This window comes from Phalaenopsis equestris, unplaced genomic scaffold, assembly GCF_001263595.1.
Source record: "Phalaenopsis equestris unplaced genomic scaffold, ASM126359v1 Scaffold000428, whole genome shotgun sequence".
NCBI lineage: Eukaryota > Viridiplantae > Streptophyta > Magnoliopsida > Asparagales > Orchidaceae > Phalaenopsis > Phalaenopsis equestris.
In genome coordinates, this window is record NW_018164869.1 from 5,873,978 (window position 1) to 5,892,673 (window position 18,696).

Genomic DNA, 18,696 nt, shown 5'->3' on the forward strand with positions numbered 1-18,696 from the left:
AAAGGATTCTGAAGCCTTGACATTTTAATTAGACCGTCAAATTCGTCTGCAAAGAACCTCCATCTAGCCTCTAGCTATTATACTGTGCAAATTCACTTATATTTCTAGAAAAAAACAAAAGATCCCTAAGTATTTTATAGTTGTTGTATGGAAAAAATAGATTTGTAAGAAAAAAATTAATAAAAAGTTTATTAATTTCCGAACAACTTTTATTAAGATTATATATTTTATTTTATTTTTTAAATCTTTGCATGTGAACTTCGACAGAGGCTCCCTCATTCAAGTAGCTTTGATTCCTCAGTCCTTTAAACAAATCATAAGAGCTACTTCATCTAAAATGAACTTCTGCTCATGGCCACAAAAAAAAAAAAGGTTTGCCTCTCAACATTCCAACACTAAAGAATCTCCACAATAAGTAGTACATCTTGTTGGATGGGTGGAACCTTCAAAATGTGGTGAATACAGAGATTTCTCAATATAACGACACATTTGGAATCTCCTGTGAAAATTCATCACATACTGCTCGGAATGTTGAGGGTCGACACCTAAACATAATTCTTCTGTTGATCATTCTATTGACATTTTTAAATACACAAGTGAAACAATAAAACAAATAATTATAAAAAATGTCGATGTAAAACAACATAATTATTGGGTGTTTATTTCAGTACAACCATGTTATATCGGTTGTACTAAGTTATATGACTTACCTTAGTACAATCAATACAATTTAGTTGCACAAGAGAAAAAATCATAAAATTGTAGGTATGTGGAAAAACATAAATTAAAAATTCATTATATCTCATAACTATTATTTTTATTTTTAATCAAAATTTAAAAAAAAAACTTAAAATTGCTGCTTATTTCAGTATAACTGTGTTGTATCGGTTGTAGTGAGTTCCTTCAATACGTCCAATACAACATGGTTGAACAAAATAAATAATTAGACAATCATAGAAAAAAGTAAAAAAAATAAAAATTCATTCTATCGATATATTATTTTTTATTTTTATTCAGTTTTTAAACAAAACTCGATATCGGTATCTTACTTCAGTACAACTATGTTGTATTGATCGTATTGGAGTTACCTCTTGCCTCAGTGCAATCAATACAACTTGATTGTACAAAAGAAAAAATCAAACAATCGTAGGTCCGAGGAAAAAACAAGCATTAGAAATTAATTTCATCTATATACACATTTTTTATTTTTACTTTTATTCAGATTTTAAACAAAACTTAATTTTACTGCCTTAATTCAGTACAACCATATTGTATCAGTTGTTCCGAATTATTTAAGTAAGTAAATTACAACTTGATTGTATATGAAAAATAATCAGATAATTGTCAGTACGAGGAATATCAAAAATTAAAAATTCATTCTACAAAAATCAATATTTCTATCTTAAATCTTTACAACCATATTTTATCGATTGTGCCGAGTTCCATCAGTACAACCAATACAACATGTTTGTACAACAAAAAAATCAATCAAATTTTTATTCAGATTTTTAACCAATATTTACATTGTTGCAACATTTCAGTACAACCATGTTGCATCGGTTGTACTGATCAATACTGAGATCAATCTGTACAATCAATACAACATCATTGTATTTTAGGAGCATGCACCGAAAGACAAAAAGAAAATTATCCGTTAAGAAAAAAGTATCTCACATTTACAAGTATTTCATCTGATTTATTAACCAAAAAGGTAACTTTTGGATCACACACAACTATCATATATTGTCTTTTGATTATAACAAATTTCAAGTCTCTTCTTCTTCGTTTTGCTGGGAGACAAACAGACATGTGAAGCCCTATAATGAGAAAATGTCAGCAACATAAAATAAAGAAATTGAATCGAAAAATGGATAAAATGATAAAACCTAATTTTAGTACAGCAAAAGAATATCGGAGGTAGAAAATATCAAACTACAGATCACAGAGCAAATCCTAGAGATCTTGATGACGATCTCAAAATATAAAACGTCGAATGAATCCCAAATACAAAAAATCTCGACCTTTGTATTTGTTATGTTTGTTTTTTGATAGAACGGGTCGAGTAGGGTCAGGTGGCATGTTAGAAGTGTTTTTTCTCTCATTTTTAGAGATTAAAATGTATTTGTAGGGTAAAATAATAATAATAATAAAAATAATAATAAGTGAATTTTAAATTAACTTCCGCATCTAACAGAATAATTCTTTCGTTGGACGATCCAAGACTGTAAGAGGAAGAAACACCCACTTATTTAAGAATGGCGGCGATGCTTTCTAGCAAGGAGAAGCTGCCAGACAGAAACGTTTGACCTACCAGCTCACTGCGGCTTCTTACTCAGAACACCGCCGCAAGGCGATCGCTGTCGAGCGCAAATAGAATTGTTGGATTGTTGTTTTTTTATCTCCAATCTTTGGACCGGAAACGAGAGTGACATAGCGCAGAGCTTGATGGAAGATAAGCGTCTCGACCTCGACATCCCGCTCCTCTCTGTCCGCCGACACTCGGTCCCAACGCCGGTGAAACCCTCAACTAAATCACAGGAGCCGGCGGCGAAGCCGCCAACCCTTTCTCGGAGATCCGCCGTTCCTTTTTACAAGTCGGACCTCAAGTCCGGCCCTGTGCGGAACCCCGGAGTAGTGCCTTTCGTATGGGAGAAGAAGCCAGGCCAACCCAAAACCGGCGTCTCTCCTCGCGTCCGTCCTCCGCCGGTCCCTCTTCTTCCTCCTGGATGGATCCCAAACGATGCTGGACCTGATGGGTCTTTTAGTAACCCCAATTCCATCTACGAGGGTAAGCCAATGGAGGATGCAGCAGTAATGGCTTCGGGGGAGTTGCTGAAAGTGACGGAGGTGGAAGATAGCTTTTCGGAGGCAGTCGAGACGTTATCACGGAGCGAATCCTTCCTCATGAACTGCAGCATCAGCGGCCTCAGCGGTATTCCAGATGCCTTTGTCCCTTCTGGAAGCTTCTCCACCGATCCAGATGTTAGGAATCTGATGATGGACCGCTTCCTTCCCGCCGCCCAAGCGATGGTTGCCGGATCGCCGCAATGTCCTCCTTGGAAGCCAGCGAAGGTCGTTGAGAGGGTTGAGAATGGAGAGCATCGGCTCCGTCGGGTACCCCTCCCTTATCAACACAGGCCATACTTTGTTGCTCGATATCCTCGTGATGAACTTGGCAGTTCTGATGGTGATGACGATGGTGATTATGATGAGGGTTCAGGAAATTTTGCATCGAAGGCATGCGGGCTTCTACCTCGGCTCTGCTTGAAGAACTCCTTTTGTCTCTTGAATCCAGTGACTGGTATGAAAGTTGGAGGTCGACAACGTCGCCTTCCACCTTCAACAAGTCAGAAGATTGGTAGCATCTTGCACGATGATGGACCACTTTCTCAGGCTGAGAATGAGGTGAATCCTTATTAAATTTCTGAATCCTATGTAGCCTGCTGTTACATTGTTTATACCATGTTTTGCAGCTGTGGGAAGCTGTTTATAAACACAAGCTGAGACTGGGGATTCCTTTTCATGAGGAAGGTGAGAGCAAGAGCACGACGACTAAGTCTAATCAGCATGGGCAGCTGAGCGATTCGCAGACATTAGATAGATCTTCTTCTTGCTGCCATTCTGGAGGCAGCCGGGAGGCGTTTGTTGAAATTCTTAAAAGGGATGCGAAGAATGATAAGAGTGATGGGTCAGAGTCCTTCGATAACGATGGTGAAAGAGTTTATGCAATGAGTACTAGCCATGGAAGCCGGCAGGACTCAGGTATTCTGAGTCCTGCAATGGGGAACTCTGTTATTGTAGATTCACTTCTGGTAGAAATTCCACATTCTAAACACACTTCTACTGACAGCGAGAAAGGTTTTAGGTCCCTAAATGAAACTAGTGAATCTGCTTATGCGGTTTCTGAAGTTATAGCGGATAATCAAAGAATGGAAGAGAACCCTTGGTCAGAAAGACATAATGGATTTGTGCTGCAGCCCCAATCATCTGGGATTCACGATTCTGATTTGATTCTTCACTCTGCTAGGAATCAAAGCGTTGGATCACTCCCTTTAGAAGTGGAAGAGCAATCAAAGACCAATTCAAATTTTCACTTCCTTCTCCCCCCTCCCTTGCCCAAAACACCATCAGAATCGTGGCTATTGCGCACCTTGCCTTCTGTATCAGCAAAGAGTTCATCAGGGCAGTCAATTTTTGGAATCCATACGCTGCAGAGAAAGCAAGGCTTTTATGCATCTTCTACTCCTCCTAGGCAAGAAAGTGACGCCAAAACTTTAGAATCACAGCATCAACAGGTACCATGTGATGTTGTACCTACTGAACAGAATAAAGAAAGCAGCATTAAACATTCTGAGTTACAAAATGAGCAAATACCTGACATAAAGCCTTCCAAACTACCACGTCGCCAAATTCGCTTTGCTGATGTACTAATTTTGAGATCTAATATTTCAATTTGTGTGAGTAGTTTCTTTCTTTCATGTTATTAACCTTGTTTCTTTTTCTCTGAAACTGTTTGCAGGTGCTAATGACACCGTTATCCCCACGATCTGAGATGTGAAAATATGTTGATATTCTTTCTTTTACAAACTCATTGATTTTCTCGTCTTTAGATTTCATTTCCAGATATTTGAAGGTATTGTAGCTCATTCTCTTAAGACCCCAAATACTGGGATAAGGTTAGTGATAAAATGATGATCGTAGCTCGCTCCTTTCATCTTGTTTTATATTTATTTATCTTTTGATACTTCCATTGCTGCAGTTTCAGGTAGCTTTTATCTTTGTTACCTTTTGCTCATGCAAAGATGTACTTTGTTACCTTTTGTTCATGCAAAGATGTAATTTATTTACTCAATCTGTATGTAATAAGTGGTGATCTCAACTTTGAGTTTCATGTATAAATAACTTTTCATTGAAAAGCAAATTCCTCTGCCAAAAGTTTTATAGGTGAATGTTTGTTCTTTTCTTCTAGCGAAAGGATGCTGATGCAGTTCTAGTGTATTGGGTCCATTAATCTCAAAATGTTAAGAGTATGCTTTGTTTTTTATTTTATTGTTCCATCTGTATTGAATTTTTTTATTTTTTTTTTCTTAAATATCTTGGAACGTACAAATTTTTCTTTCATTGTATGCCCGTTTATGCATTCCTCTATATTAGTAGGGTTCAAAGTTTGCACAAGTAGTGTAAAAAGTTTATCTCTCAACTTTCTGTAATTAGGGAAAACATCAATACGAAGTAAAGCAAGTTGTTGTTAGTGTATTGGGCTATGATGATACAAGAATACTGATTTGGCACCCAATGCTAATGATGACACAACTTCTTCTAGAAATGCAAGCAGCATAATCTCAATTTTATAGTTCTGTTGCGAATTGATTTGCCCAATTTAAAGCTTTCTCAAACTTGAGATCGGACATTTTTTTGTATTTGTAGATCTATCATAATGATAAGGCACCTTGGTCATTATTGTTATGTCATTTCAAGCTTGTTTGATCAATGAGTACATTAAGAAACAATTTAACTATTTTAATTTATTTTGAGAACAATGCATTGCATTGAAAAATTTGTCTAGTCGGTTTGGGATTCTTATGAACTTGATTGTTCTCCCTCTAATTTTCAACTTTCTGATATGCGATTATAAGAATTCTTCAAATTTTATGAATAGTTGCTTCATAAGCCGAGATCTTAGAGAAAATATAAGACAAACCTATCTATAAACTTCAACATGAACCCCCCTTCTAGGCTATGAAGTATGAAGTAAGTCATTTCAGCTCTATTGGAACTCCAATTTTATGAATACTCTAGATTCTATCTGTTGTTGGATCTATACACCAGTTGTGGTATATAAAATATATAAAAGAAGAACGATCTTTGATGAAGCGAAAAATCGAACGAGAAAAATTCACGTCAGAAAATGGTAACACAGCGAAACATACAAATTTACGTGGTTCAACAAACTTGTCTACCTCCACGGAGTTGCAAAGGATTTTATTATTTGATAAATTTACACAAGTCGATCACCTCAACTTACAAGAGGAATCTCTCACTCTCACTTCGTTGCTCTCTCTTGTTTTCTCTATTTTCTTCTCTCTACACCGAAGAAACTCTACACCCAGATACACCGAAGAAGATAAACTTACAAGAGAAATAAACTCAATTTCTCTTCTGCCCACAAGTCACCAAGAACAAACCAAAGGTGAACAATCTTCTTATTTTTCTTTCTTCTTCCTTCACCACAAGGAACTATTTATTGCACCTTCCTTCCTCTATCCTTCCTTTATCCCGAGGAAAACTGAAGAACAACACCGTGACATCTTAATCTGAAGGAGAACCATTTCTTTTTATCGTGAAACTGGAGGCGGGAACAGTTAGGGAGAGGCGGGGGCGGGTGCTGGCGGACGTCGTGACCTTTCGTGAAAGGGCCGAAGCGAAGCTTCGCTTCGCGACAAAGCGGTTCGAGAATCACTGGCGGAAGTGGGAGTCGGGAGCGGGAGAAAGTCCGAACCGGGCTCCAGCATAACACTATCGACATAAGTTTATAAAGAAAGTATTCTAAAATATTGAACCAAAATGGACGTGGGTGGTTCAAAAGGAATCTTATAAGCTTAGTGATTCTCGAGAAACATATCTCCTCATTTTTTACCATTGACTCTTTGAAGAAATTAGTGCTTCAATAACTCATTTCAAGAAGTTGCATCTCTTTGTGACATATTGTGATCAGGTTAATTGTTGACACTCTCCTTTCTTTCCTCGCCTTATTGATTTTTCCTTTTTGGGAAGTAACTCTTGTCAAGAAGTCCATCTGATTGACCCAAGGATTGACCCTTATCCTAAACTTGCCTCAATATGTTCATTCCCACTCTTCTTAAAGAGGTCATCTGGCTGACTTAAAGACCAACTTACCTTATTTGAAACTTATTTTGCTTGGTTCACTCAAAGACCTTGACTTTTTCAATAAGTTCATCTAATTGGCCCAATGGGCTGACATCTATCTTTTTTTGAAATTTATCTCTAAGAGTTCACATTGGGGACTCATCCTTCTCAACTAGTTCATTAAATTAGCATTAGTCCAACATTTTGGCTTCTCAAGAATTCTCTTTTTTGAAGTGTCTCAGTTGAACTTCCCTCTATTGCAAGTGGTTCCCGAACTAAAAACCCTCCTTGCATTCCAAAGACAACTCTTGCTAGAATCCATGCCCAAAACCTGATGGTTAGATATTAATATGTTTGTTATTAGTGCATCAATGCATTAGGTCCAACTTATAGGGCGCGTGCTCCTAAAATGGTATGGAATTAACGTAAATTTTCTGTCATATTATTTGTACCACTTCGCCAAAAAGGAAATATTTTCCTTCTTTTTGGTTGATAGTTCTAACCTTGCTGAGGCACCATATTGTAGCTTTTTTTAAGAGGGCCAATAGGGCTTGTTCATGTAGGATTATCCCTAGGCTTCCAATAAACGGTTCCAACCTTCAATATCAAGCCCTCTCTTCCAGAGATTGAGATATTGCTTTAAAAAGACACCCCTGCTTTTAAAATCGAGCATTCTTATCTCTTATTTTTTGCCTACTTCCCAACACTATCTCGAGGTAGAGCTAGATTTTTTGGACACAACTCTTTTTCTGACTCTCTTGGATATGCTACCTACATCTCCAGCCAGTGTTCCCGAGGAACCATCTGTCCCACTGGATCCACCATTTACCAGACCAACATCTCCTCCATCTACTCTCTGTGTTTATGTTAGGCGCATAAAACCCTCTATTGAGATCCGTTCCAATACCCCTACTCTTGAGCCCGCTGCCTTCTTGTAGGTCTTAGAATCCGCCGCGGACACCACACTTGTAGAGATTACTTCTGCTCCGAATAAGGAAGTGAGTTCTACCATTGAAGAACACGATCAAACTTGTTCTCTTTATTTCAAGGCAAAGTGTCTCATTCTACAACGTATTGCTGACCTACAAGCATTTGCCACTTTCTTGATTGTTCATCGTCTTTCATCCACTATTGAGACAACATTGGCAGACCTTTCCTTGAAGGTTGTAGTAATAGATGAAATGAACGCTCTCGGCGAAATCATACGTGAGATGTTGTTAACTTTCCTCATGGAAAGAAATCAGTTGGTTGCCCGTGGATTTTCAACACTAAAATTAACTCTGATGGAACATTTGAACGCAACAAAACACGGTTGGTTGTCAAAGGCTACTCATAAATTTATGGAATTGACTCTAAGGAGGCGTTTGCTCCAGTTGTTATACTGAACACCATTTGGGTTTTATTATCCTTTATTGTGAATTTGGATTGGCTCTTACTCTAACTGGATGTTAGAGATCTCATATAAGAGGTGTACATTTCTATGTTTTCTGCCTTTGACTTTACTTCTTTTCGAGGACAATTGTGCCTACTACAAAAGTCATTCTAAGGACTGAAGCAATCCCCTTAGGTCTGCTTCAATAAGTTCACGCAAGTGTTAGTGCTTCTTAGGTTCTCTCAGGCCCCAATCAAATCATAGTCTTTTTCTTTTAGCATTCCTCTAGTGGTTGAATTATCATCTTTATTGCTATGCAGACGATATTGCGCTCACAGGTAATGATATGTCAGCCTTGAAATCTCTTAGAGACATCCTCGCCTCATCCTTTGAAATAAAGGACTTGCCTCTTTCTGATGCTTCGTATGCATGAAAGTTGTCTGGTCCTCTCTGGGCATTTTTCTTTGTGAGTGCAAATATGTGATGAACATATTGAGAGAGACCAACGTTTTAATTTGCAAACTGGTGGCTGTTCGAATGTATCTAAATGAGAAATTGGTTGATCTTCCCAATGTTGTTCCTGTGAACAAGACACACTACTAGCGCATTATGGGAAAACTCATTTATCTCGCCCATACGTGCGACAACTATCCACCCAATACTCCACTACTTAAAAGGCTCACCGGGCCCAGTTATGTTGTTCTCGCATCACAGTTCTCACTCTATTCCAGTTTATACTGATGCTAATTGGGTCGGGTCCGCCATGATCGCCGATCTACCTCGGGGTATTACTCTTTCGTGTGGGGAAATCTTGTTACCTGGGAAAACAAAAAAACAATTAGTGGTTGCCCTATGCAGTGTAGAGCTCGAATTTCATTCCATGTCCTTGGTTAAGAATCCGTGAAGGCGCGAAGCTGTTTTGTGATAATAAAACTTTCATTAGCATTACTCATAACCTGGTCCATCATAATCACACCAAGCATATAGAGATTGAATCACATTTTATTAAGGAGAAGCTCTATTTCAGGGAGATTTATGATCCATTTGTCCTTTCCAGTGGTCATGATAATTTTTAGTTTTCCGATCCACTTACTCCTCGGAAGCTATCTAGCACGCGAGGACAGGATAATTTTTTTATCACGTATACATAGATTAATAAATAAATAAACGATTATTGTGCAATAATGAACTTCTCTGGGTTTCCATGCCCAAGCCATTATAGGCTTTGGGACAAGGGAAGTCTGCACCGCTTAGCTCCTTTAGATTTCTTTGTTCTATCTTCTTCTTTACCTGTTCTCTACTATGTCTTGCCAAGGAGTTCCACCTTCCAACAAGAGCGTGTTTCTCAAGGTCATAGGCGACATGCGGTTGCAACCCCCAAGCTGGATGTGAAGCATAAGCCTGTGGGTTAGGCGTTTGCTGAAGGACAGAGTAAGAAGAGGGTTGTGTCCAAGAACGGAGCTGGCAATCATGAGGCTCAGCCCGTTTCTTCCGTTTGCTTGGCATACCCTAATCGGGAGAAGGTTGTGGGTCGTTCGGACAACTCTCCTGTGGGGCACCCACCTGGGGCGTCTCACTCGTGGGAGTGAGGCACCTTGCCCAGGTGCTTGGGTCTTGATCCCTGAGAGAAGTGTTGAGGAGGCGACATCCGAAGCTGAGACGTGGCTTCAACAGGCTGGGAGCGCTTCCCTTTGGAAGGTGGAGGACTGAAAAAAGTAGGTGAGGATCTCTTTTCTTATTCCACGTTTAAGTGGGGGTGGATCCTTGGTATGTAGTTTGATTTGTTTTTTTTTCTTTTCATCAATTGAAGTATTGACTGTTGATTCTTTATCGGCCGATACGGAGGCCTTGAAGACCATGCGACAATGGTGGATTAAGTTACGGTTCTGGTGGCAAGTGTGGCACAAGTCACTGTGGGAGGAGACATGGCAGGACTCAGCGCGCCATAGCAAAGTACTGAGCAGGGTGCGAAAGTCCGAGCGCTAGAGCCCAGGGCGACAGGCATGAGGTCCTCTCCGGTGTTGCTAGGGATGAGGAGGCGACCGTGGGGCGTTGAGTGTCTTCAGACTTCATACTCCGCCGCCTTGCTGAGATGGAGGAGCGTTTCCTCCATTTCATGGGGTACCCCTAAGGAGAAAGTGACGGAAGGATCGCCGAACGAGAGGTTTGAGAAATTGGAGAGAGAAGTTGCGGGGTTGCGCGAGGAGCTCGCGAACTTCAAGGGGGAGATGTTTGCTAGCCGGGGGGTGGTTGCCCATTTATGCTCAGAACTATCGGCCATTAGGTAGACCCTCACCCTCATCGCTCAGCTCAGAGAGAGTTAGAACTACCTTTTCAGGCTAGGCAGCGAGTTCATGTTCGAACGCTTTGCCACTAAAGGTTTGTCTCGGGCAAAGCCGAGAACGACCGCCTAGTCCAATTTTTTCTCACCCAAATTTAACTGAGAGTTTTTGGCATGACGCCCCCTCCTTTGTACTAAAAATATGTAATAAAATAAAATATTTTTCAGATTTTTGTAATGATTATTTGAGTGACGTGTGATTCCGTCACATTAGCAGCATCGGCAACGTTTCAACTTCCGAGATGACTCACGTGTATATGTATATGTACGGGTCTTGTTCTTTGCCTTTTAACGCTCCCTTCTTTCCTTTTCTACTTTTCTCTGATGTTGCTATCTCCTTCTCTGTCCAGCAATATAGGCATCATGGTCCAAAAGTACTCCCATGAGTCATTTGGTTCTATTACTGCGATCAAGGTTTCGGTTCTCTCCTCAAGGAATGTGGACAAGATCCAGGATCACTATGTTTTGGATCCTACCATCGTTCTCCGACCGGCCAAGAGTCATGAGCGGGCCACGGGCAACTTCTCTCTTGATCTTGTTTTCTACAAGAATCTTTTCAAGATGGGTGTTCGACAGCGTTTTTGTTGAGAGTTGTGTTCCATTTTTAACCGCTACGGCGTCGTTCCTGCATAAGTTCTTCCGAACTCTGTCGCCGCCATTATGACATACATCCTCTTCTGTCAGAGAATGATGATCCCATGGTCGATTGAGTTGCTCAATCACTTCTTCTCTTTTCAGATCGGCCACGACAGGTACGTTCAGTTCGCCGTCAGTACCAATATCCAACTACAAGACTGGAGAATAAGATAAAGGATTGGAAAACTATGTTTCTGATCGCCTCGTGCCCAGAAGAATGGGGGATCCGTACCTCACCTACTGAGTGTGAGGTAAGGAAGGTGAAGACCCTTCTTGGGAATGTTCAGGACTACATGGCATTGATCTTGGGCCAGCGCCTTTTTTTGTTCCAATACCTCGACCTTGACGTGATCGAACAAATGATCTGTCTGGATGATGCTGACACCCTGATCGAGTATTTGTGGAGATTGGCCGATGACAGGGAGACCACTCGAGAGAAAGTTGTTGGGGAGAGGATGACTTTGAAGTGGCCTCGGATGAGTGGCGGTCCCCTCTCGCTCGGTAGTGGTCGAGGGCAAACTGGCTCAGTCAGGTCGGTTGAGGGGCACGATGAGGGTGAGTATTACCTACTCCCTTGTTTAATTGTGCATGAGGTATATTCTCATAATTTTTACGTAATTTTCCAAGTTTTTTGGAGGGCAGCGAGGGGATCTCTTTTCGTCTACATAGCCCTCTAAAGTCCGAGAGTCCTTTGTCGTGTCCCTCGGCGATGGGAGGAGCTCAGTTCATCCCTCTGCGCTAGCGGGGTGTGGTGAATCGGCCTCGCCCCATCTTCGTTGGGATTGACTTCGAGACGGGCGAGGGGCCGCGGATTGGTCAAGAGCGATGTCCCCAAGAGGAAAGGATAAACCCCCGCACCCGATGTTGGGTTGCCCCCTCCTCCCATACAAGAGGGTGCAGTTCCGCTCGAATGGTCGTTCTCGCATGACTAAGGAGCCAACATCTGGATGAGTGACCACTGTGCGCTCATTGACAGAGAGATGGAGTGGTTCCTAGCAAACCTATTGAATGGAGACTATCCTTCCCCCCTGATCGACACGTTCTGGTCCAATGCTGTTGAGATGAACCTGCGGTCGATGGGCAGGAAGGATATGTTCCAGACGGTTGACTGCTACCATGCTCTCGCCTGGCAGGCGACGCACTTCCAGGCTCTCCTCTTGGACAAGGCCGAGGAGGAGGTTGGGTGGTCCGCCTCAAAAGCTCGTCGGCTGAAGCTGAAGTTGGTTGTAATGGGGTGGGGACTGAAGCTTCGCATCGAGGGGCGACAAATGGACACTCAACAACATGAGGAAGACCTGGCTACTCTTCGGAAAGAGAACGAGGAGCTAAAAGAAAAAAAAATGTCTTCGATGATTTCCAAAGAGGCGTATATTAAGGGTCTCTTCGGGCAGATTGCGATTGACACCTCCTTTTCTATTGAGAGACTCATAAAGCACAATCTTATGGAGCCTAAATGGCAAAATGTGGAGTTTGAAAACTCCCTTCGGATTCCGAGAGCGAGGAGGAATCCACATTCTAAGAGTTGGCTGACGTTGAGGAGGCAAGGAGGGCAGACTTTGGGGATTCCTCAAATGCCTAAGGGTAGAATAGTTTTGCTTTTTTTTGTTTTTCTTTTGTATTTTTTTTTCATCCCCTCGCACCTCCCCCCTCTTATTTTAAGGGGGATCCCCCATTTATCACCTGCATAGGGCATAAAGAAAAGATACATAGAAAATATATTGAGGCAGGGGGTTTTATTAATCTGGCATTTTTCTCCCGTACATGTCAATTGATGAAATGAGCATTTCTTTCCCTTTATGTGTTGCTGTCAATTGTGTATTCCTCATATATGGTCGTCGCAGTTTTTCTGCAGGGTTTTGTCGTTGGTGATTGTTGATGTCGTAGTTAAAGCGCAGGACCATCGTTGATGCACCCCTCGCGGAGCTTGTTATTGTCAGGTGTCGATTTATCCCATACTGCATAGGTAATAGTTAGACACTCCTTGTGAAGCTTATCGTTGTTGGGTGGTAGCATTTAAAGTGGGTGTAGGATAACCGATAACACATCTCTCGCAGATCTTGCCATTGTGGAGTGCCAGTACATCTTATAGGTCATACAATTTCCTTTAAATTTGGGAGCGTGATGATTATTTGCGTACCCCTCGCGGAGTTTATCGTTGCGGGTACTGATACGTCCTATAAGCCACATGTAGTTAGACATTCCTTTCGGGGCTTGTCGCTGATTGGTGGTAACGTTTAGAGTAGGCGCGGGACCATTGTTTGTGCACCTCTCACAAAGTTTGTCGCTGTCGGGTGCCAGTACGTCCCATAGGCCATGGTACATCTCTTAGCAATTTGTGAAGTAGGTTTTTCGAACATACCTGAGTAAGTTCCCCGAGCATGGTTGCATTAGTTCCCCGAGTGTACTTGTGTCAGTTCCCCGAACGTAAAAAACGATAGAAGAAAGCACTGTTAGTGATATCGAATGTACGTAAACTTAAACTTTTAGATGAAATGTAAAAAACATTATCTTTGTTGCATTGAGCTTTTTAAAACATAAATTATGTTATACAGACAATTCATGATATCTCTAGGGGAAGAAATTCCTTAGGTCGTTGCCATTCCAGGTTCGAAGGACGTCGTTCCTTGCGTGTGCCTTTAGTTGTAGGCTACAGGTCCCACTCTCTGGTGGATGATGTAGGGATCGTTCCAAATTTGATCCAACTTTCCGATGACTTGTCCTAGGGCGGCGGGGTTGACTTTTTTTAGCACCAGGTCCCCAGGAGCAAACTTCTCTTCGCGCACATGCTTGTTGAAGTATCTGGCGGTCCTTCGCTTAATCTCTTGTTGAAGTATCGTTTGCTTTGTTCTCCTCGGACATACCTAGAGCCAATCTGATTCCCTCGTCGTTTGCATTGAGCCACACTCCTAGGTCTCCCTCATCAAAGGCTGAGGCTAAGAGCACCATCTGGCTGTGGTTGTTGTATTTGACCGCAGCATGACATTCATTCCGTGGGATATAGAATATTAGGGCTCTGTTTGGTGGACGTCTACGACTACGTTTGGATTGCCCTGAGTACTGAAGGGATCAAGTCTGCCCCTTTACCCTTTGGCCCTTCCACTTTCTTCCTTAGAAAATTAAGATAATTTTGTTTGCGGCTTCCGCCTGGTCGATTGTTCGTCGATAGTGAACGAAAGCAAACTTGAGGTTGATCCTTGGCTTTTACAGAAGTCTTGCATTTTTTTGTCGGCGAATTGGGTCTCATTATCCATAACTATGTCAAGAGACAGTTCGTATCGACAAATGTGATTGGTCCAGATGAACTTCCGGACTACTTCTGTTGTTATGTGCTCCTTTACTCTCTCTCTCTCTTAATTATCTCCTTATAGAATGTTCCAATCCTTGTGCATGTTTCCTGTGCAGTTTAGAATTCAACAATTTAGAAGTCTAATTTGCCGGATTTTATGGATGTAATGGTGATGATATAGATTTGTATTATTCTAAGTATTTTGCCTGAATAATGAGAACCCTTGAATCTGAGCAAGCATTCCAAATTATAAAATGGTGGTACCCTTAGATTCCTCATGAATCCCCACCTGTTAAAATAAAATAACAAAGATAAAATTGAATGTAAATAATGTAAAGAAAGAATGGATGTGAGTAGAGATTATTAGCCTTTTTTTTTTTTTTTTTGTACGCACTCTTTTACATCAAATGCGAATTAGGAATGCTTAAACTAGATGGAGTCTTGATTTTGCAGATATGCTTTGTCTCTTAACTTCCGTTCCTTTCTCTTTTAGTCTTGCAGAGCTCTCCAGTCGTGTTTTACTGCTTCCATCTTCAACTTTATTTGTTGTTGTTATTATTGTTCATTTTCTTTCTTCATTTCCTTCTACTATATCCGAAGTTTTTGAATTTTTGCTCGGTCTAACCTTAACATCTAGCGAAACAACGATGGTTGTTCCAGAGTCGCAGGGCTTGCTACAAATATGATTCAGCTCTCTCAATTCTGGGAAATTTTACTAGCCCTCTCCGTTCCTCAATTTGAACAGTAAGCACGACAACTTGTTTTATCTCCTTCTCATATCAGCGAATGCACTTCTTAACTATTTTAGTTTAGGATCATGCCTCAATATTTTTTCCAGCCTTAATAGCTGTAATTTTTTTGTATTGAACTTTTACATACATACCGCCCAATTCTTATCTATTTACATATCTTACATTTAAACTTTGCTTTTTTACTTTTCTACCTCCCAATTCATATGATGTTTATTTTAATTTTTAAAAACTGAAATATACCTTTTCATGTGTAGAAATTGAAGTTTAGCTGCTAGATATGTAAATACTTAGAAATTGGGTGATATGTATAAATCTTCCTTTTTTTATTTTAATTAATAAGAGTAATAAATATTGTCGCTATCAAGAAAGCCCTTTTTGAAACATAATAGATGTGCGACCTAAAAATAAGCATTCACTGGGATTAGAAAACTCTTAAATTTATAAACTATATAATCACCATATAATCGGAGTAAAACTGATTGCTTGGGCATGGGGGGAATCAGCATCAGGTCAAAGTCTTTTCCCGTCTTTATGGGCTGTCATGTTGACTTAAACACTTGTCTTATATCATTTAATTCTCATTTGAACCCCAATTTTCAAAAATACATTTTCCACACCCAATGACAGTCTTCATATCATTTTTAAGGATTTGCATAGATACCACACAATTATTATATATTTACAGATATAATAATAATATTTATTTATCTAACATGTGTGTCATAGTCATATCAAAATTTATGCATAAAATAATATATTTAACTTCAAAAATTTAATATGAGCGATATTTTTATGTGATAATTAAGATTTAGATCTTATATAAGTAAATATCAAAGCTTAGGTGTTAGATGTGGAAATATATTAAACTTATTTGATATATATGTAAAGCCTCCCAACTTTTAAAAAAATGCATATTTCTAATCATCACTTTTATTGTTGATACCATGGTCTCTTTGACTGATCGTTGTGGTTCTACACCCACACATTATGTTGATGTCATCCGTATTGAGAAGGATGTCCGTGGAATTACTTGATTGAATATTCAACGGACATGTGTTTTCCTTGACTCACGTTTCATCCTTTACATACGTAACACACAAAATATAGCAAATTACATGTTTCACACTCATTATTTATATTTTTCAAACTCCTTCAACTTTGTTAACAAGATCTTGATCAGGGGAATATTTTCTATCTGGACTCCGGACATAGCTCTACATACTGACTCATAGTAATATACCGTCATATGCGCTATATCGGACCCACTTAAAGAAATATTAATGTGAAATCGCGGACTCAGTAATAACCCTGAAATAACCTCTGCAGTTACACTTTGATAACCTTGAAATAATACCTCGAAGGTTATTTCAGGGTTATTCTGGGTTATTAAAGTGAAATATACGAGGTTCTCTTCAATAACCCCGTCGTTCCACTTCAATAACCCTGAAATAATTTCTGTGATGTAGCACACATGATGATATATTATTCTAGTCCGCAAGTAGAGCTATGTCCGGAGTAGTTCTCAAGCAGGGGAAGCCCTATCTCATTGCCTACCCCAAGATCTGTCTCGATTCACATTCACAAGGCAAGATGGAAGAGTGACGTGAATATCTTGCCGCACCGTTGCTACGTAATGGAGACCCAAAAAAATTCACACATATATAAAAAAAATTGTGTTTATTTACTTTTCTCCTCCTTTATATCAGAACTTTGGAAAAGAGTATTGTTTTTGTGTTTTTTAGATAACGCAGGTGCTTTATATGTAAATATAAAGGTTTAGGTGCGATAGATGTAAATATATATATACTTTTTGTGCTATGTGTGTAAATCTCCCAAAAAATAATTAAGAAGTGATGCAAAACTAGAGAGAGAGACTGCCTGAGTGCACATATAATATATAAATTGCAGTTTTTTCTTGGTATAAATAAATAGTTGCCACTGAGTCAATCAAGTCAAGTGATAAAACACTTGTAGCCAACAAATCTTTTTTATTTATATATCTCACACCTAAATTTTGCTATTTATATGTATAGCATTTTGATGTTTCAAGCTCTTGCATGAATATATATATATATATACATACATATATACATAAACTAAAAAGCCGCTAATTGTGGGTATTTAAGTATTGATACTGTACAGTTTTTATGTATTTACATATCTAATATCTGCATTTTCATATTTACATGCATATCACTGAAATGCTTAATATTATATAAAAATTATTAATAGTATTAAATACATATTTTCATGTATAATTTTATAAATATAAATATCAAATTTTACGTGTTAGGCATGCAAGCAGGGGAATTAATTGTGTGGCACATATGTCAATTTCGTGGTGTTCACGCTTAGTTGAAATTAAATGCAAATCATTTAAAAATCTAAAAAAGAAGCTGGCAATGACCCGTGGTTTAGACGGCTAGATCTTGCTTCCAGGCCTCGTCGGGACAGCTATGATTATTGAAATTAATAGGGCTTTCTTCATGAATTTGCTCATGAAGTCGTTCACGTACAATTTTTACCATTTATAGGCTGTCGGGCTGTATGTTGTGAAAGTTTATGTACTTTAGAGATACAAAAGTTTAGAGTAAATGTTTTAGAAATGCATGTATTTTTTAGAGCAGTAAATAAATTGCTCCCCACTCAGGTACTTTACATTTAGTTTATTTCAACTCACATAAAAAAATTCGACCTTCATTTAGTTTGTACATCTGAAATACATTAACATGAATCTTGAGGAAATCCGACTGAGAAGGAGACGGAAAAGTATGACCAAAAGGGTCCACAAACGAAAACCAAGATTTTTATCAATGGAAAATCAAAGAACTTAATTAACCAAGTGCTGACTGCTTAGATCTGGAACCAAAGAGGACCAGACGCAGGTCGTCAAACCCAAGACCAATGTCAAGCTGAGAGAATGAATCAACCCAGCTATTATCTCAGCACTGCTAGCCATCTCACAAGAGCCTCTTCATCAGGAGGTCAAGGAATTTACCATGATAAACTCCACGGGCATCCTAAAGGGCCTTTTGTCAAGTGGTGAGCTAACTGTCAGATTATGACGATTCATTCTTTTCCTGAAAACCTTGTTTCATCCTGGTGACAGTGTTTCTTCATATAGAAGTCAATAGCGAACAGTCGGGCCAAAACAACCGACCGATTCAATTCCGGCCCAACCGAAGATTATTAGAAGCTGACCGAGAGCCCAACTTTGCATAGTCCGACTTATGAGTCTTATCGAACCAAGGGCCATTGATAATAGAGTAGACGAACCTTAGAATCATTTATGTAAATACATAAAATATCATGTAAAGTTCTCATTAAAGCAAGAGTAAGCCTGTAATTATACACATTGTACTCTGTTCTTCTATAAATAGGAGGATTCATTACTATGCACTCTCCCTCCCTCCCTCTCCCCTTTAGACTATATTCCTTGAGT

The 18,696-nt window shown here is 39.6% G+C and overlaps 1 protein-coding gene across 1 annotated transcript; it reads left to right on the forward strand.

Annotated features, from left to right (window-relative positions):
- The first annotated feature begins 2,222 nt into the window (after nucleotides 1-2,222).
- Nucleotides 2,223-4,927, forward strand: LOC110027575. The gene is made up of 3 exons (XM_020729064.1): nucleotides 2,223-3,405; nucleotides 3,474-4,424; nucleotides 4,520-4,927. Exons 1-3 carry the CDS (start codon nucleotides 2,446-2,448, stop codon nucleotides 4,556-4,558), a joined length of 1,950 nt encoding a protein of 649 aa, XP_020584723.1. The 5' UTR covers nucleotides 2,223-2,445; the 3' UTR covers nucleotides 4,559-4,927.
- The last annotated feature ends 13,769 nt before the right edge of the window (nucleotides 4,928-18,696 follow it).

What these genes read in the sequence shown, in the direction of transcription:
- LOC110027575 (XM_020729064.1), top strand. Translation starts at nt 2,446, where the DNA reads ATGGAAGATAAGCGTCTCGACCTCGACATCCCGCTCCTCTCTGTCCGC. An exon ending in TTTCTCAGGCTGAGAATGAG is followed by an intron (nt 3,406 to 3,473) that starts GTGAATCCTTAT and finishes CATGTTTTGCAG; the next exon opens with CTGTGGGAAGCTGTTTATAA. An exon ending in GCCAAATTCGCTTTGCTGAT is followed by an intron (nt 4,425 to 4,519) that starts GTACTAATTTTG and finishes AACTGTTTGCAG; the next exon opens with GTGCTAATGACACCGTTATC.